This window comes from Zeus faber, assembly GCF_960531495.2.
Source record: "Zeus faber genome assembly, chromosome: 19".
In the NCBI taxonomy this organism is placed as follows: Eukaryota; Metazoa; Chordata; class Actinopteri; order Zeiformes; family Zeidae; genus Zeus; species Zeus faber.
Genome location: NC_137206.1, coordinates 20,473,104 through 20,491,928, shown reverse-complemented (window position 1 = coordinate 20,491,928; position 18,825 = coordinate 20,473,104). Strand labels below are relative to the sequence as shown.

Genomic DNA, 18,825 nt, shown 5'->3' with positions numbered 1-18,825 from the left:
ACACGCCAGGACAAATCCTCATTCAGAAGCAGGAAAACAAATGCGCATGTCCACAAAAGTGTACTTAGACAAAACCTTCTCAGAGGATTTCTCAGCTTCAAGTACAACTTACCTCACACTGTTTGGGGTGTAATCAAAAAAGTAGAAACCAAATACTATATATACACTACTATGTGACCTATAGGAGGGACTTTTTTTCTCTCAGAAAAAAAGAAAACTCAACATAGAATAGAATAGAAGAGAATAGAATAGAATAGAAAATAATAGAGTCAAGTAGAGTTAATCAATTATTACAATGATGGAGGGAAAAATGGAGGGACACATAGTATAGGAGCAGGAGAACAGGAGATAAACAGAATTAAATAGAACAGAATATAATAACTGTAGAACAGAGCAGAGTTCATGATCCGTTGTGAGAGAGCGGGGCCCTCATCAGTATTCTCAAACTCAACCTTGGTCTCCATGGCGATATGTGAGCTAATGGACCAGGCAGCTGTCAACCACACAAACGTACACACACAATCAGAAGACTGCCACTCTACACACACACACACACACACACACACACACACACACACACACACACACACACACACACACACACACACACACACACACACACACACACACACACACACACACACACACACACACACACACACACACACACACACACACACACAGATCCTTTCCACATCGTACACTCTATCTCACCCTGTTACACACACATCCACATCTCAGCAGGGCAGCTGCTATTATGTGGTCAATATATTTTTACTGTTTTACAACATCCCAACTGGCCTTAATGTGTATGCCAATGTTTTTGTGTGCATGCGCATTTGTGTGTGTAAGTGTGCGTGTGTGCAAAGTAAGAACATGCGTACGGTTGTATACATGCATGTGTGTGTCTGTAAGTGGAAATGGAAGCGAGTGGCTCATTTAGAGTTGTACTAGCCGTGTGTATGTTTTGTGTACTGTGTAAGTATCCAACTGTGCGTGTGTGTGATTGAGTTTTATTGCTTTTCAGTGAGTTGGTCTGCGCTACACAACTCTAAGATTGAAGTCCATAGCAGCTTGAGGATATTGTTGACAGTGTATGTAAAAGTACTACAGAGCGCGCGCGCACGCACGCACGCACGCACGCACGCACGCACGCACGCACGCACGCACGCACGCACGCACGCACGCACGCACACACGCACACACGCACACACACACACTTTTTCATAATATATCATAAAATCCTAATAGGGGAAACATCTGTCAACTGTATTCAGGTATGAACAGCACCTCTGAACCACAGCGACTCTCTGTCTCCAACTGGAGTCAAAGTATTTTATTAGCAAAACAAGAAACACTTCCACAGCCCGACACTGAGGAGGGAAAAACCCAGAGACTTCTAATAGTGAGTGATTCTCTCAGCTTCAACCACTTACATCACCCCTCACCATATTGATAGGGGGTGTGTGTAAGAACAGAATATATATATACATATATATAATTTATTTTTTTCTCAAATAAAACTAAAATTTAGAATAAAACTTTAAATAAACCAAATAAATCTAAATATTATTCTACATACCGACAGACAGACCTATACACAGATGATAGATAGCCAGACAGATGAATAGACAGACAGACAGACAGATAGAGAGAAACCGCAGGATATTTTACTTTTCTGTCTCTCGTAGACACGCACAGGTGAATCATGTCACATACGCACGCACGCACAAACTACGGCCCAAACATAGAGTGTGTGTGTGTGTGTGTGTGTGTGTCTCTCTCTCTGTCGCTCATTCGGTCTCTCTCACACACACACACACACACACACACTCACACTCACACACACTTTCTGTATCTTTTGCACATGCAGAGGTCAGTCATGCCACATGCACACGCAGCACGCACGCACACACACACTCACACACACACACACAAACTAACAATGGCGCCAACATACTGCTGAGAGTGTGCGTGTGTGTGTGTGTGTGATCTTGTGACCCCCATATGCCTAACTTAACAAAGAGCTTTAATAAAGGGAATATTCTAGACTTTCTCTCTATCTCTCTCTCTCTGTCTCACGCACGCACACACGCACGCACGCACACAAACACACACACACACACACACACACACACACACACACACATACACACATACACACTATACATATGCTAAACAACATGTGTGTGGTTGAGTTCTGACTATAACCATGAAGCCTCATTATGGAAACAGCTGATCGCCGACAACAGAGCATTCTGCTGTTTGTAGTTTCTCACACAATTGAGGGATTTCAGCACTAGATCCATTCCTCTCCCAGTATGTTGCTTTTTGCTGCCACTGATCCACATCATGAATTATAGACGGTGTGTGAAGCTGTGACAGTTTGGAGATGATAGGATAAGAGTCGAAATGTTCATTACTTGTCTTTGTTTTTCTGTCAGCTGGAAATATTGTCTTTTATACTCTTGTATTAGCCATTAGGGCCGGGGCGATGTATCGGTATAATATCAATATTGTGACACAGGACTAGGTATCGTATGGGATATTGGAGAGAGAGATTTTCTTCTAAAATATTGGATATTACATTTTGTCCATCATCGTAGAAAAGCCTTGAGAATTTATCTTTAATTGACAGAGAGAAAGATCCAGAGAAGGCACACACACACACACCACCAACATAATGTAGACCACATGGTTCCCCAAACATACGGTCATCGGCGACTAAGAACTAGACTCAGAGCTGTAATCACATGATGCATATTAGCATGTCTATAGTGTGTGTGTGTGTTGGGGGGGGGGTCTCTGTGTGGGTCTGTGTGTGTCTGACCTCTTGCATATGAAGTTCACAATGGCTCTTAATGATATGGATGCTGGGTGCTCAAACGCAATATCAAATGTGTGTGTGTGTGTGTGTGTGGGGTTGCATGTGATCCTTGACCCTTGTGTTTAAATATAACAAAGAGTTTTAATGACACAGTGGCATGACACGCACCACCTCCTGTCTGAGAGTGTGTGTGTGTGTGTGATATGTGATGTGTGTGTGTCTGGGTGTGAACTATGACCCTGATGTCTGGAATGGACAAAGAGGTTTAATTTTTCTTGATGTGGTCATTTTGCATGATAAAGTCTCACATTCACACACACACACACACACACACACTGGTCTACCAGATGCTTGTCTCTGTGTGTGCATATGTTATTAAGATCAGAGGCAACGTATCATAGCCCGAGCCGTGGGAATCAGGGACACACTCACACACACACACACACACACACACACACACACACACACACACACACACACACACACACACACACACACACACACACACACACACACACACACACACACACACAGTACTAGTATCAAAGTGAGGTCCTGGTAAATACACCTGGTAAATGAGGACCCATGTTTCGGGTGCACTTCTAAATCAAAACATTATTAGTTCGGAGATCGGTCCTCACAGGTATAGTAAAACACACCCACACCCACACCCACACACCCACACACCCACAGAATTCCTTTGTAGGTGGGTGTGCGAAATATACAATGAAACTTAAGAGAGTCTCCTTGAAGATACTCCCACAGTAAAACACGCAATATCACACCACGGTTCATGTTTAATAAATCTTTGTGATGGATTTTACGTCCATTGGCTTGCGGCGTCAAAAGCATTTCAGAGTGTGAAAATTTTCCAACACTGAGATAGAGACACAGCAACTCACAATTAATCACTCTGAGCATAATCGTGCGTATCGCTGTGTAATCTCCCACTATTAATAACAGCGAAAATATTGGCATATCATCCTCGGCACATGACGACCTCTGCATGGTGGATAGAAGGTAATTACACTGTCATCGCGGCAGATAGGAGGAGAACTAAGGGAAAACACACACCTCTGCTGTGAAGAACGGCGGTTTTCTTTCCTCACACACACACACACACACACACACACACACACACACACACACACACACACACACACACACACACACACACACACACACACACACACACACACACACACACACACACACACACACACACACACACACACACACACACACACACACACACACTTTTTCATAATATATCATAAAATCCTAATAGATTAATATTGAAAATCTCACGTTCTGGGCCAGCCGCAGGCATAAACACTATATGCAATGTTTAGGGCCATAACCGCCAGGGGGGCGACACGATCAGTATGACTTTCTGTGTTGCAGGGCCAGTCCGACGTATAAGCGAACTAAGGGTCCGCTGCACGTCCCCGTTCCTCAAAAGAAAACAAAAAATATATATATTATTAGAAGTATTTCCTCCTCTGTGTCCTAGTTCGATGACAGAACTAAAAGCATGCCGTTGCGTCACGGCAGGGGGCGGACTTCAACCTGCCTTTCCGGGTCCCTCAACCACCTCCTTGTCCCAGGGTCAACAAGCTTGTTTTTTTTCAGAGCATATTTTATAGATACTGTACTTCTTCAAATAAAAGGCGGTTGAACAAGGCTGAATCTGAGTCCATCCTCCAGCGCTACACCGCGTGTTTTAATTTTAAGATCTATTTCTTTTCATTTGTTTCTACTTGCATGAAAAGAACATTTTAAACCCAACTCAGAAGGGACGTTCCACCTTGGATCGGGACAGTGGATTGCGTAAAGGAGAGAGAGCGATCTCTGTGCCACTGTGCGCCCCGTGTCTCAGAACAAAAATAAAATAATGCCAGTTTATTTTATATGTGATTATTTTGAGGACCACGGCACCCAGACTGAAGTTTGACTCAAAAGTCAAAGAGAGTTTTGGTTTGGTTTCAGATATAAAAGTATACTTCCAATAAAAGCATGGTACCCCCTGCAGTTCAGGTAAATAAAAGCCCAATGTGTGACATATTGTTTGAGTTTGATTTCCCTATTTTTTTGTTAATTATTTTCAACCTTATGTAAAGCAAAGCCACCGCCAACTCCTCCCGCTGTCACGCCCGTGGTTCTTTCACCACAGAGTTCTTACTGAGTATCCTGCTGATGGTGTTCCGGGACATGTTCTCCGGCGGTTCTTCTTTTGTTCTCGCGCCTTTTTAAGTTTACCTCCTGCTCCGTGGTGAAATTCAACTGTTAATCATTTTGCTGGGCTCCCCCCGGAACCTCTTGAAGGGCCGCTGGGGGTCCCCGGACCACGTGTTGAATAACACATAATCATCCAGATCCACCGGAGACGCTCCATCCTCCCTCTCCACCTCCCTCTTCATGTCTTACCTCTTTCCATCCCTTCCCCTTCTCTACCTTTTATCTCTCTCTCTCTCTCTCTCTCCCTCTCTCTCTCTTTCCTTCTCTCTCTCCTCGCAGTCCTGGCTTTTCGCCGGCTATAATCCCAAATAGACACAAACACACGGACAAACCTCAATTTTTAGGTATTGGCAAAACGCAGTGAGTAACGCAGCTGCAACTGGAAAGAATGAGAGGAGGAGACGAGGAGAGGGGAGGAGAAAAGGAAAAGAGCGGGGTTCTCTTGTTGTGTAACTGATTAGAGTGAGTGCACTGCTGCTAATGAGCCACGGGTTTGACCTCCGTCACCCGCTCTGTCTGAGTAGTATTATCACACCCAAAATATAAAACTAGTCAAACAAAGAGGAGAACACACACACACACACACACACACACACACACACACACACACACACACACACACACACACACACACACACACACACACACACACACACACACACACACACACACACACACACACACACACACACACACACACACACACACACACACACACACACACACACACAGTCGATGAGTGCCATCAATCATGGTCTGGCCTGCCTTGACAGCAGAAAGGGCCACAGACAATAGATTTGACCCACAATGCAGAGGGGCCCACCGGACTGTGTGTGTGTGTGTGTGTGTGTGTGTGTGTGTGAGAGCATGTGTGTGTGCTCACTGCTCGAATCACTACAACAATGAGGCAAGAGAGGAGACAGAAAAGGTGCACACTATACAGTAGTTGAAAAATAAATATGTTTGTCTCTCTGCTTCAAAACACCGATCACCTTGAAGGTATCGATGACGCTGGATCAATATATTGAGTTTTTAGTCAGTGGGGGACTGTGGGTGGGTGGTTGGGGCTGGGCGTTGTCCAGACAACATCTGCCCCCGTCATCTCAAGACGACCAGACAAGACACGCGCACGCGCGCGCGCACACACACACACACACACACACACACACACACACACACACACACACACACACACACACACACACACACACACACACACACACACACACACACACACACACACACACACACACACACACACACACACACACACACACACACACACACACACACACACACACAGTTCCAGACAGGGCCCCTTACTCTTAAGATAAATCGCCACTAAGGGAGAGAAGGCTCCAGAGAACGAGGGGTATGGGACGAGAGAGAGAGAGTGAGAGAGAGAGAGAGATAAATACTAAGAGGCAGAATGGCTGTAAATGAAAAATAACAAAATAGATACACAATGGCAGTGGAAGGAGCCGAAGGAGAGAGGAATAGAGCGGGAGACAACGAAAGAGAGAGAGACAGAGAAAGAAAGAGAGAGAGAGAGAGAAAGAGAGAGAGACATTCCACAGGTCCTCAGGGGACAGAGGGTGAAGCGAATGAGCATGGTGGAGGTGGGGGAGAGCGCAAGAGAGGCGGAGAGGGAGGGGAGGGCTGGAGAGAGAGGGGGCAGTCTATGACCTCGAGAGTCATCAATCCCAGAAAGAGAGGGCGACAGAGAGAGAGAGAGAGAGGTAGAGGGAGGAGGAGCGAGGGAGGAGGAACCAGACCTCCAGACCTCCCACCCTCCCTCCCAGTAAAGCCCCCCCCAGTCCCATCTGCCCGAGCTGCTAAAACCACTTACCACCAACGCTCCAAAACCAGTCCATGCATAGAATGGTCACTTCAACCCAACAATGGCACTTTCAACCTGCAAACTAGTTAGTAATTCTCTGTTGAAGAATACTTAACGCTAAATAAATACTATTTGTTTAGCACTGGTGTGACTGTCATTATGTGTTTTTTCATTTACATGTGGTGGCTGGTCTAGTATGTTTGGTTTAATATTGTTCTTCTGCTTGCTTTGGTCGCCCCTTCAACGAGGAACCGTCTGGGGAAATTGAAAAAATGTGATCGTTTTTTTTTTTTCCAATTTAACCAAATACTTGGTCGTGTTATCCATCTGAAAAGAACACAAATTTATACAGAATTTGCGATAGATGCGTTAACGTTGCGAAAAAAAAGTCAGTGTCAATAAAGAAGGTCAGCTGATCTGCCCTTGATGCTGAACAAGCTGAATCGCTTTACTTTTATATATGTTTATATTTTATAAACTATTTTTTATAATGTGTTTTATTGCGTTGTGTAACGCACTTTGCACTGCCCACGTCCTGCCCTCGTCTTGCCTTGACCGGGTTCAGGGCGTCGTCCATCATTTTCCCCCCAATCCCAAACAAGAAAATAAACCTGCATTAAAATTGTCATTGGATACGTGACACGGCACCGATCAGAATACAATCAGAAGCATTGATTTGATAGAGCCCCACCCTCCCCCGGAGGTGATTGGCTGACACCCCTCCCACACCCCCCCCCAAAAAAAAGAAAAAAGAGAAAACCCCATGTTGAAACGCTAAATCAACCACGGGTGAAAACACACATGGTCGAGAAAATAAAATGTAGAAAAGTAGTATGTCAGATGTGATGGCCTGTCTAAAATAAGTGTGTAATCGCGTAATAACACACATATTACGAAGAAGAGACATTTATCAACATTGAACATCGGAACACAAACATTTAGGTAGCCGGTTAATTTGCCTGAACCCAACTGATGGAAACGCACCGAATTCACATTCTGTTTATCGCCTATTTTAAAAAACTATGGCGGTCAGCTCAAACCGATCCAGGCTATGACGTAATGATCTTCCCTCATGCCAGATCATCACCTAATTGCAGGAGTTATTTTCGTATCAATCCGCCCCAATCTCTATGACAGCCGAGAACAAATTTAGAGAACAAATCCCTCACATTCTGGTGGCGGAGGAGCAGGCGGGCGACACTAATACAGGGAAAACTACAGCACTTAACACCACACACGTGCACACGCGCGCGCACGCACGCACGCACGCACGCACGCACGCACGCACGCACGCACGCACGCACACACGCACACACACACACACACACACACACACACACTGTGACTGTCTGATCGGATGACTGGCAGATTGACAACCTCTCTGTTTGACTGACTGGCTGTTTTGACCGACTGGCTGAATGATCTTGTTTGATGCTGCAACCGCGTGCGTGCGTGTGTGTGTGTGTGTGTGTGCGTGCGTGTGTTGTGGTTGACCCACGCCCGTAGTAAATTACTCAGGATTCAACACACACAAACCAATCGGCTGCCGCATAGTAGTGAGCTGGCAGCCGTCAAGTCTTGTGTGTGTGTGTGTGTGAGATGATGACTTTTGCCAGAACAGTTTTAAAGTTGTGGGTTGCCAAGTCTTTTTTCTCTCCCTTCCTCCCTCTTTCTCTCCCTTCCTCCCTCTCTCTCTTCCTCTCCTACTCCTTCCCTCCCTTTCTCCCCCCCTCCCTCTATCTTCCTCTGTCTCCCTCTCTCTCCATCCCTCCCTTTCTCTCTCCCTCCCTCTCTCCCTCGCTCTCTCTATTTTCCTCTCCCCCCCTCTCTCTATCTTCCTCTGTCTCCCTCTCTCCCTCCGTCTCCTTCTCTCTCCCTACCTCCCTCTTTCTCTCCCTCCCTTTCTCCCCCGCTCTCTCTTTGTCGCTTTCGTTCTATCATCCTATTTTTATTTCCACTTTATTTTTAGTTTCCTTGGAAGAATGTGTCTTCCAGGGCATATTTACTATTTCATAACTGTTCCATTATTATGGAAACTGCCAGTGTTCACACAACAACACGAGCCGAGTTATTTCGACTTCTCCACAGTTTGCCCCCCGACGGCTCCTCAGACCCTTTTCGAAACTTTTTTACCGTTCCCGTTCCTCGCCCCGAGGTCGGACGGAGGCTGCCGCCAGAGAGCGCAGCCCTGTGTTTTCGGGCTGGTGCTGCGCCGCACTGGGTTTCCCCGCGTAGCTCAGCGGGTGGAGAGCAGAGGGTTCGGGGCTGTTTTCCCACCGGGGCCGGCCACGCTGCTTCTGTAACCACCCCCCATTTTTTTGGATAAATGCCTCAGAAGAAAAGGAAAAAAAAAAAAAGACCAAAACATGTTCATTTACTGCAGCTTTTAAGGACAGGGCTCCAGCTGTGCCGGGCTACTTAACGTGAGTTGCCGTTGTGGTGCGTTATTCCACCGACTAAGCAGATTACGCACGAGTCTCGGGGGGGCCGCAGAGGCCGCCAGGGCCCAAACACGACGGGCGCATTTCCGCCGTCGTGACATGTCATGTTCTACAGAGACAATCACACATGAATACTCACATACCAACATACTGTATATAACACATGGAAATAAATCTGATTGTTCTCCAATGTTCTCCATTTCACTGCATATATGTATGGAAGTATGTATATGTATGTGACAAATAAAAAATCTTGAATCTTGAATCTTGAATCAATGATAAATGAAATCCAAATGAGGAATATGTCGTAAACCAATAAGACTTTTGTCTTTTTTTAAATCGGGACGATGGCAAATCACTCAATGAAATGGTTGTAGTAAAGCCACAGTCTTCGACTGCTGCCGCTTGATACGGTTTATTGTCATAATATTGATATTGTGATTTGAGACTTATATCGTCTGGGATTTTGGTTATCGTAATATCGATTTCGTTAAATGTTGTCTTTAAGACAGCATTAGAGTGAAGTACTGCGGTTTTCCGAACGTCATAGACTGTTCAAAACAATGTTTTTACTTCCTTGATCATAACATCCACATTACTAATGATCGAGTGTAAATATCTTGTGAAAACATCAATAGTTGAACACACACACACACACACACACACACACACACACACACACACACACACACACACACACACACACACACACACACACACACACACACACACACACACACACACACACACACACACACACACACACACACACACACACACACACACACACACACACACACACGCCAGAAATAAAAATAAGGATCATGATCGCAAACGCCGCTGCTTCGCCACTTCCTCCAGGTACGAGCTGTGAATCACCAGGATTTTCCAAAGGCGTAAACTGGTTTATGTAAAAATGTAATCTGCGGTAGGTATCAGGAAAGGTTTTGCACCCACATCACACACGGGAAATCATTTTTTTTTTTATGGAATAAGGTGCGGCTCCTTCCTAAGGAGGCCATTTTTCTAACATGTGGCTATCCATCTCTGCCGTTTATCGCACAGCACAAAGGAGGCACAGCGTGGCTCGCCCTGAGCACCGAGATAGAGGAAGAGAGAGAGAGAGAGAGGTAGCGAGAGAGAGAAGGAGGGGTGAGGACGGGAGGAGTTATAAAAGATTACACAGACCCCACCACCACCACCACCGCCCCCCTCCCCATCTCTGGTACGTATGTATCGATTGCTGCAAAAAGCAGGTCAGCCGAGCTATAAAAATATTTCAGAGGAAGGAACGCGATGACCGAGGGGCCGTCGCTAAATCTACAGCCCATAATAATACATGTCAATGCGGGAGCGGAGCTTTAAGTAATTGCGGGACAGTAGCAAAAACACGTGTATGTCCCGAGGCTCTGCGATTTCACTATTTCACTATCAGTCACTATTTTGGACGGGGGACTTGGATTACAATGGCATTTTCCCGGACAGTCCCCTTCGATGGACACTGCATTTCATGGGGGTGTTGAAGCTCCATGACGGTTTTTGCGAACGCTGATGGAGCAGACCAGGGCTTTAAAAACGGATATTGCGCCTCACGTTTCTGTTCCAGAGTTCCTCCCTCAACGTAAAAACGTTGAAATACAGCTCTTTTTGACTTTCGTACAATACCATGAATTTGTGTTGGTTGCTGTTGGCTACTACTAGTTGGCTACTGGACATTTCTTTTGGATTTTATTAACCTTAACCTTTATTAAACTGTACACAGAACAAATAATAATAATAATAATAATAATAATAATAATAATAACAATAATAACCAGTTATAGAGTTTTCAAAATAATATTTATATTCTGGAAGAATGACATATGATTAGGTTTTTGTTTATGATTTTGTAAAATATTGTTCGTTTCCACTTTCCAAGCCCTGGAAATTACCCTGGAAATCAAAATAGCTGCCGTCTGACTTGCATGTGACAGATGTAGGGTCCTACTGCCTTGCTAAAGAGCACTTTGACAGGACGTGTCACCGCTGAAGGTGTGATGTCTGCGTGCACGACACATTGAGGCCACCGCAAAGAATGTTTCCAGGATCCAACAGTTTGGCTTACGGTGAATTCATATTTCACGACTGAATTTTGAAGGGCTCCACTCGCCCGAGGGTCATAACACACATTAGAAATATGAACAGCCATTGAAACCTTAAATCGAAATAAAAGAAAAGAACTAATAACGCCCCCTTCTCCGCCTTTGTTTTCCACAAGGGCAGTGGGTCGTCCTTGAGACGTCATCTCATCGACGCTCGCTGTGTGAGCTGCTCGCTCACTTTTAAACTCCTTGAACTCAGAGAGGAGGTGCTTTTTATTTACCGCATCACGCTAATAACTTTTTTTTCCTCCAGAGGGTCAGGCCTCTCCGTTTTGATATCACAAAGACCAGAGCTGATTAAATTTCACAGTGTCCTCGTAATCCTCCACACTTTGGGGAAGGCAGGGCTATCGGTTGGAAAGATGTCCACAGTGATCGCAAATTATTGGAGCTGATCGCGATCGTTTTGGAAAATCGTTTCGCCATCAGGTTTCCATCCAAATTTCAGGGGAATGTTGAAACCAATGTTAGAATATGGTGCATTGACACTGGTTGGGTTGAAGCAAATGAACTTGCAACCCAAACTTCCAATGGCTCCTCTTCATATGGTGGGTGTGTATTACTAAAATGTTAGAATTGTATAATCTGAGAGCGCTATGAAATAAACAAAGTCAACTAATCGGAATTATTTGTATGACAATTAATCGCTATCCGAGCAGTGTTCTCTATTCTGGAATCAAACTTGATTCAATGAAAAATTCCAAATACTGCTGCACTCTGGAGGGTTGCCTTGATTTACCACAACTTGCTCTTGAGTTTTTCCTTTTTTTTCCCATTTAATAAAGGGGGGTGGGACGCCCGAGGCCGCCGCAGCTTCCATTTTAAACCCGTTCAGGATGATAAATCCAGCGCTCATCAGGCAATTCAGATCTAGGCCATTTAGGACCCAGCTTCTAAATCAACCCCTCTTCCCCTTTTCCCCACTGGTCTGCTCTTGACCTCCCCTCCTCTCCTCGCCCTCCTCCTCCCCCTTCTTCTACTTCTTCCCCCATTTTCTTTCTTTCTTTATTTTCTTTCTTTCTTTCTTTCCCCTTTCTCTCCCCTCCCCCCACTCCCTCTTGACCCAATGTCATCAATCGTAGGGGAGTCCTAAAAAACACACACTGGCTCTTTAAATCCTGCCTCCAGCTACAGCCAGCCTGACCACCCCTCCCAACACACACACACACACACACACACACACACACACACACGCACACACACGCACACGCACGTACCCCCCTCCTCATCGAATATCGAGGGCCAGACAGCCAGGCCTACTTAGGGAGATGCCTGGACTGCCGGCCTTCTGGCTACACCACCAGATTCCTCAACACCAGCTCCTCATTACCGCACTATATACTACTAGTAGTAGTAGAAACAGCGGTGGGAGAAATAACTACTTCCCATCATTTCTGTGATTGTTTTCAAGCGCTTAGCGATGTAACAGTTCCAAACACCAGAGTTGGCAGAGTTGGCGTATCCATAATTAATTTTCACTTTACAAAGCGCGGCAAACAAAGGGAATAATGAAAACGGGATGAAATGAAACACATACCTAACACAAATATAACCCCTCTCAGGGAAAGCGTGGAAAAAAAAACAAAAAAAACCCACAAACATGCGTACCGCCGTGTCGCGGCTTATGTAGCTCCGAAATACAAATAATGAAGTATAATGGTGGAAAAGTGGCCGACACGCAGTATTTAAACATTTCATTCCGTTTTTAAATGTCAGCCGTGACATAAAAAGAATCGAAGCGGCGTTTGAGCACTGGCTGCCGCGATACTTAATAATTGTTAGGAAAAAAATCATATTTATGCTCATCACAATTTTATCGACAATCCTGACGGCCTCGTGACTGCTGTGACCTTTACACACACACACACACACACACACACACACACACACACACACACACACACACACGCACACACGCAAACACACACACGCAAACACACACACGCAAACACACACACACACACACACACACACACACACAAACTCCTGAGAGCCAGATGGTTAGAGGGAGTTTTGGTTCTAAATACATTTAAACAAGGCTTAATTTCACAGACAAACACATACCAATCCATGTCTCTCTCTCACACACACACACACACACACACACACACACACACACACACACACACACACACACACACACACACACTGATGCACAACACTAGTGTGAGTGCAGCTTTTTTTCCGAGCTGACTTCCGAGCTGTTTTCACAGACAATGCAATAAACCAGCCTGACTCAAACACACACACACACACACACACACACACACACACACACACACACACACACACACACACACACACACACACACACACACACACACACACACACACACACACACACACACACACACACACACACACACACACACACACACACACACACACACACACACACACGAATAGAAAGGGAATTAGTTAAACAGAGTCTGTAGTGTGTTTGTACTATGCACACTAGACACCAATTTTAAAAGGACAAAGTGCGTGAGTTGAATGTGACCGATTCTTACTTTATTTACTGTTCCTATATCAAATTCCATATCTGATCATCTTTTTTTGTATGACTTTCAATAATCCTCTCTTTTTCTCACCTTAAATACATTCAGACCCGAGAGCCGCCCGGCACAACCACAGTACTGTACTGGGGGACACTGAGTGGCTTCTTCTGACCAATTGAGGGGTTTAGCAGACAGAACTCGAATCAGCAACCATTGTTTTCATCTGCTTTTCCTTCATTCATGCTGAAGAGCATAACCCGACGGATGGACTGATTGCTTGATTGATTGATTGACCAATTCATTCATCAACATTTTCACTGTTGTTAATAGCAGCAATAACACCAGTAGCTCCGGTAGCAGAGTTGTTATTAAACATGAGAAATATCTATGTCTCTGGTAACAGTTTTTTGCCAAATGCTGGTGAGAAAATCCCATATTATTCCATTGAAATAGCAGATATTAGTATGCAAAGTGTGCAGGTATCGGACAGACAAACCTTAATCACATTTAAGATTGATCTTTTGACAAAACATCTCTCTCTCTCTTAATCAATAAAGTCGGGTTTGTCAGGTAAGTGTAGCAGGTTAGAATGGAGGTAAGGTCAGGCTTTTATAACATCAGAAATGTTGACTGTGATGCAGAACAATGAGACTAGATTTGACCAAAAAGAAATCCATGGATGGATCAGACATTGATGTTCATGTTGAAATTAAGACCTTATAAATTAAAATGTAAGACTATTTATTGACTTTTAAAGACGTCTATGTAGAATCGACATTTTGAGGACACCCTGGTATTTGAATATATGTTTTGCACTTGTTCAAATGTGCTCATTTCAACACTGTGCTGTGTCCAAAACTAGACACGTGCATTGAAACAGTCTGTCAGAGGACAGCTTAGTCAAATACCAGCTGGTTTGTGGAGCTGGTATGAGGGTTTCAGAGCTAAAATTTGACTTCATACACACATATGCCTTTAAATAGTTCCGGATTCACATCCTGAGCAGAATCAAAGCTGATCATTTCAACAGAGGGGCGGAAAAAACATGGCAAATGTCAAATTAATATCATAGCTGCCAGCTGTCAAGGGCCCCTACAAGTGCTGCCATCAGATTGCCTAAATCTGGCCAGTGTGCGTGCATGTGAGACAGAAAACGAGCGCGCGCGCGCGCGTGTGTGTGTGTGTGTGTGTGTGTGTGTGTGTGTGTGTGTGTGGCGTGAGTGGGTGGCCGGCATCCTCCTTGTTGTGTATTGATCCGAGGCATTTTCTTTGTTAATTTCCTGCAGAATCTCTCCACACCCCGCAGGCTGCTGGTGTTATTCAAGGTTACAACCGAAAGATCGCGGACGCGCACGCCAATGATGACGCGTGCGTGCGCGTGTGTGAATGTGTAGCGTATTTTTCCACCTACTACCGAGGCCACATGACCGCGCGTCGCACCGGGACGCTCCATTCATGCCGCCTCCCACGGTGGCACCGAAATCAGGCACCGAAAAACGCGGATGCGCGCGTCAAAATAAAAAAAAAAAAAAAAAAAAAAAACACACACGCACGGGGTGTGTTTTCTTAAGGCTGGAATCATCTCAGTTGCAGATATTGATTATCGATCTGCGTGAGCAGACAATGGGAACGCCATGCACGCCCCGCGCGCGCGCACACACACACACACACACGCACGCACACGTAATACATGCACTCACACACGTAATAAATACACACACACACACACACACACACACACACACACACACACGCCTAAATCCGCAAATCCTACTGCCGCCGTGGAAAGGGACAAACAAGTGCAATTCCGCTTCATTTCAACAAAACCCACTATTATGCATTGGAGATCAGAGTCCATGTGGGTGCACAATGCCTCGGCCGCGCACCCGGATCCGCAGCCAAGTTTCCCCGCAGCTTTTATTAAACGTTACAACATTTGCAAAGTGCCGGAGCGGGTCGTTCCTACCTGCACACAAAGTTCCCAGCAGCAGTGCAGAAGTCAGCCAGCACACCAACATATTCCCTCTAGTTCACAGCTCCAGATCCGCTCCGTTCCGCGTCAAACATTTAAAAAATATATATAGATTTTTAAAGGGACCCGGAGCGTGCAAAAGGCAGGCCTGTCGTTGTCCAGTGGCTTTTGTGTGTGTGTGCGTGTGCATGTGTGCATGTGTGTTGCTGTGTGTGTGTGTGTGTGTGTGTGTGTGTGCATGCATGTGTGTGCATGTAAGTATGTATGTATGTATGTGTCCAGCCACAAGCAGACCCGGCCGACCCCCCCCCCCCCCCCCCAAAAAAAAAAATGCACCAGAATAAAAAGAAAATAAGTTTTAAATGGATGGATCAATCCCGCCGGTGGAGGTACTAACACCGCAAAAACAAGACGGTTGGAGCGTCCGCGTGTGTCTCTCTCTTCTCTCTTGCCCGCGCCGCGCGTAACCCTCTCCGGCCAGTGAGCGGGGACAGACAGGGTCCGAGCGCCTGGTGCAAGAAAGCTGAACTGAGTCCAAAATGGCTTCTGAGAGAGACCGAGAGAGAGGGAGGGAGAGAGAGGGAGGGAGAGAGGGAGAGAGAGAGAGAGAGAGAGGGGGAGAGAGAGGGAGAGAGAGGGAGGGAGAGAGGCCCCGGATGTTTAAATACAAAGGCGCAGGGAGAGGGGCGAAAGAGAGAGGGGAGAAATCCACTGATAGTAGATAGTATGTTGACCATATTATTATTATTATTATTATTATTATTATTATTATTATTATTATTATTGTTGTTGTTGTTGCTGTTGTTGTTGTTATTGTCATTATTATTGTTATTATGATTCTTATTGATATGATGATGATGATGATGATGATGATAATAATAGTAATAATAATAATAATAATAATAATAAATATTTTAATAATAATTACAATTATAATCATACTGTTCTATTATTACTACACAGCAAGTACGTTCCTGGATACATAAATACAGTGTCATTAAATAATATGGTCAACATGAAATAGCGCTCCAAGGTTAAATGGAGCCGAAAGCAGGGACCCCACAAGGGTGTGTTTCTATGTGTGTTTGGCAATGCCTCTGGAATAATTAGGCTGTAACAAACAAATTAAATACTTTTGACGTACACAATTCAATGGATCAGATTTCCTCCAATGAAATTATTTAACAGTTTGAATCATTTTCAATTTTCTTTTTTACATTGAGGGCTTAAATTATAGTGTGGCCGTAATGTTGCAGGCTGTGTGCCAATTCAGTTTAAATCACAGCGGGTCAGAATGATGTGGACCAGCTGCTACTTGGAATGACTGCTATTTTCACCCCTGGCCATTGTAAAACATTGTTTTCCATCATTTATAATATATTAAAAAAAATTTAAATATTTTTTTATAACTGCTTCTCTGTTGAGAAACATAATGCTATGCCGCAGCTCCTTGGGGAAAATGTTTAACCGTAAAAAAATCTCAGTTTTGAAAATGGGGAACTTGCATTAGAGTTTTTTTATTTGTATTTTACATGTTTTGAATAATAGCAATATTACATTGTATTTACAGTAGAACTACTTTTTGCAATTGCTGTAGTACATCTAGAGCATAGTGTTGTAGTTGCCAGTTGGGTGCCATTGGGAAGAGGCACAACTTCCTGTTATTGGTCTGTTAAGTTAGTGTAGACACAGCCAAAATCATTTTAAAAAGGCTTATCCTTCAACCACACTCACATTCTGGCGAGAATTCTGGCCTGCATTTTTTTAAGACGCACGCCCTGCTGGCCTTCGTGGCTATGAATATCTCCCTCTCTGTAAAGCACTTCAATGATAATTTGTCTTTCCCTTCCTGTGGATTATGTGGATTCCACTTTAGACGAATGAAGTGGAATCCATATAATCCACAGGAATGCAAAGACAAATTAGCATTGAAGGGTTATTGGCGACCACATCTGGCCACTCTTCACCTACGATATCATGAGTTGTCTTCGAATCGAATGAGTCCATCAGGTCCTTTCTCAAGCTTTCCTCCCTTCACCGTCACATTTCTTTTTTAAGTTTTTCCTCTCAGGTCGGGGGGGAAAAACGCGTACAGAGACTATTGATGAGAGCTGGCTTCCCTCAACTTGTGAACATTAAAATGTATTCATCTGTGTGGAAAATGTGTTTGTCCTGTACAGAACAGAGGATTTGGCGGCTTTCTTAACAAAACGGAGCATTTCCTACGGGGAGGTTTAGACCCAGACCTTGGGGTTATAGGACTGTGAGGATGGGCCATATCTCACCAAAACAAAAACAATCACCGGCCCCGGCCACTATCAAAATCAGTTGGTCATTTGATATTTGTTTAATTTCCTCTTATCGCAGTCAATTTTGACACTATCACCTGAACCAATCCTAAAATGTTCTTTGGAATATACATATAATAGATGTTATTCTATTGTGGTTGTGTTGTTTTTTACTCTGTCAAATTGTCAAAACGTTGCCCTTGCAATTGGCAGTTGGCGGCGTGAGAAACAAGCTTCCGTCGACTGGTAATGTTCTTCCATAAAATTGGTCAAACATCAGGTTCAAACGCATATGTTGCTATCTGCATTCATTCATGAAGTCATTGTTTGAGCCATTTTTGTGAGAATATTAGAATGATGTAGGCAGATTTTAGGCCGAATACAAAAATGATAAAGATAGAAACAGTTGATATATGCGAATAAACACTGTTTATGTGTGTCTTCAGGGGGAAATATCGTCTCATCTTGATCGTTAAAATTCCAAAGGTCATTTTCTTGAAAGTTTTCCAGCAACTGAACCCTGGAAATTCCACACCGAATTTAGAGGAAGCTATGGATTACATTGCGTTTTCCTTTTCAG

At 44.4% G+C, this 18,825-nt stretch overlaps 1 protein-coding gene across 1 annotated transcript in view; it reads right to left on the bottom strand.

The window, feature by feature from the left end:
• The window catches only part of acvr2ba (activin A receptor type 2Ba), a gene marked incomplete at both ends in the record, with an annotated part of 33,351 nt that extends 17,348 nt beyond the window's left edge, over positions 1–16,003 (bottom strand). Inside the window, 1 exon segment of the mRNA XM_080020552.1 lies at positions 15,952–16,003. Coding sequence (XP_079876678.1) covers positions 15,952–16,003 — 52 coding nt within the window.
• Positions 16,004–18,825: the final 2,822 nt, after the last annotated feature.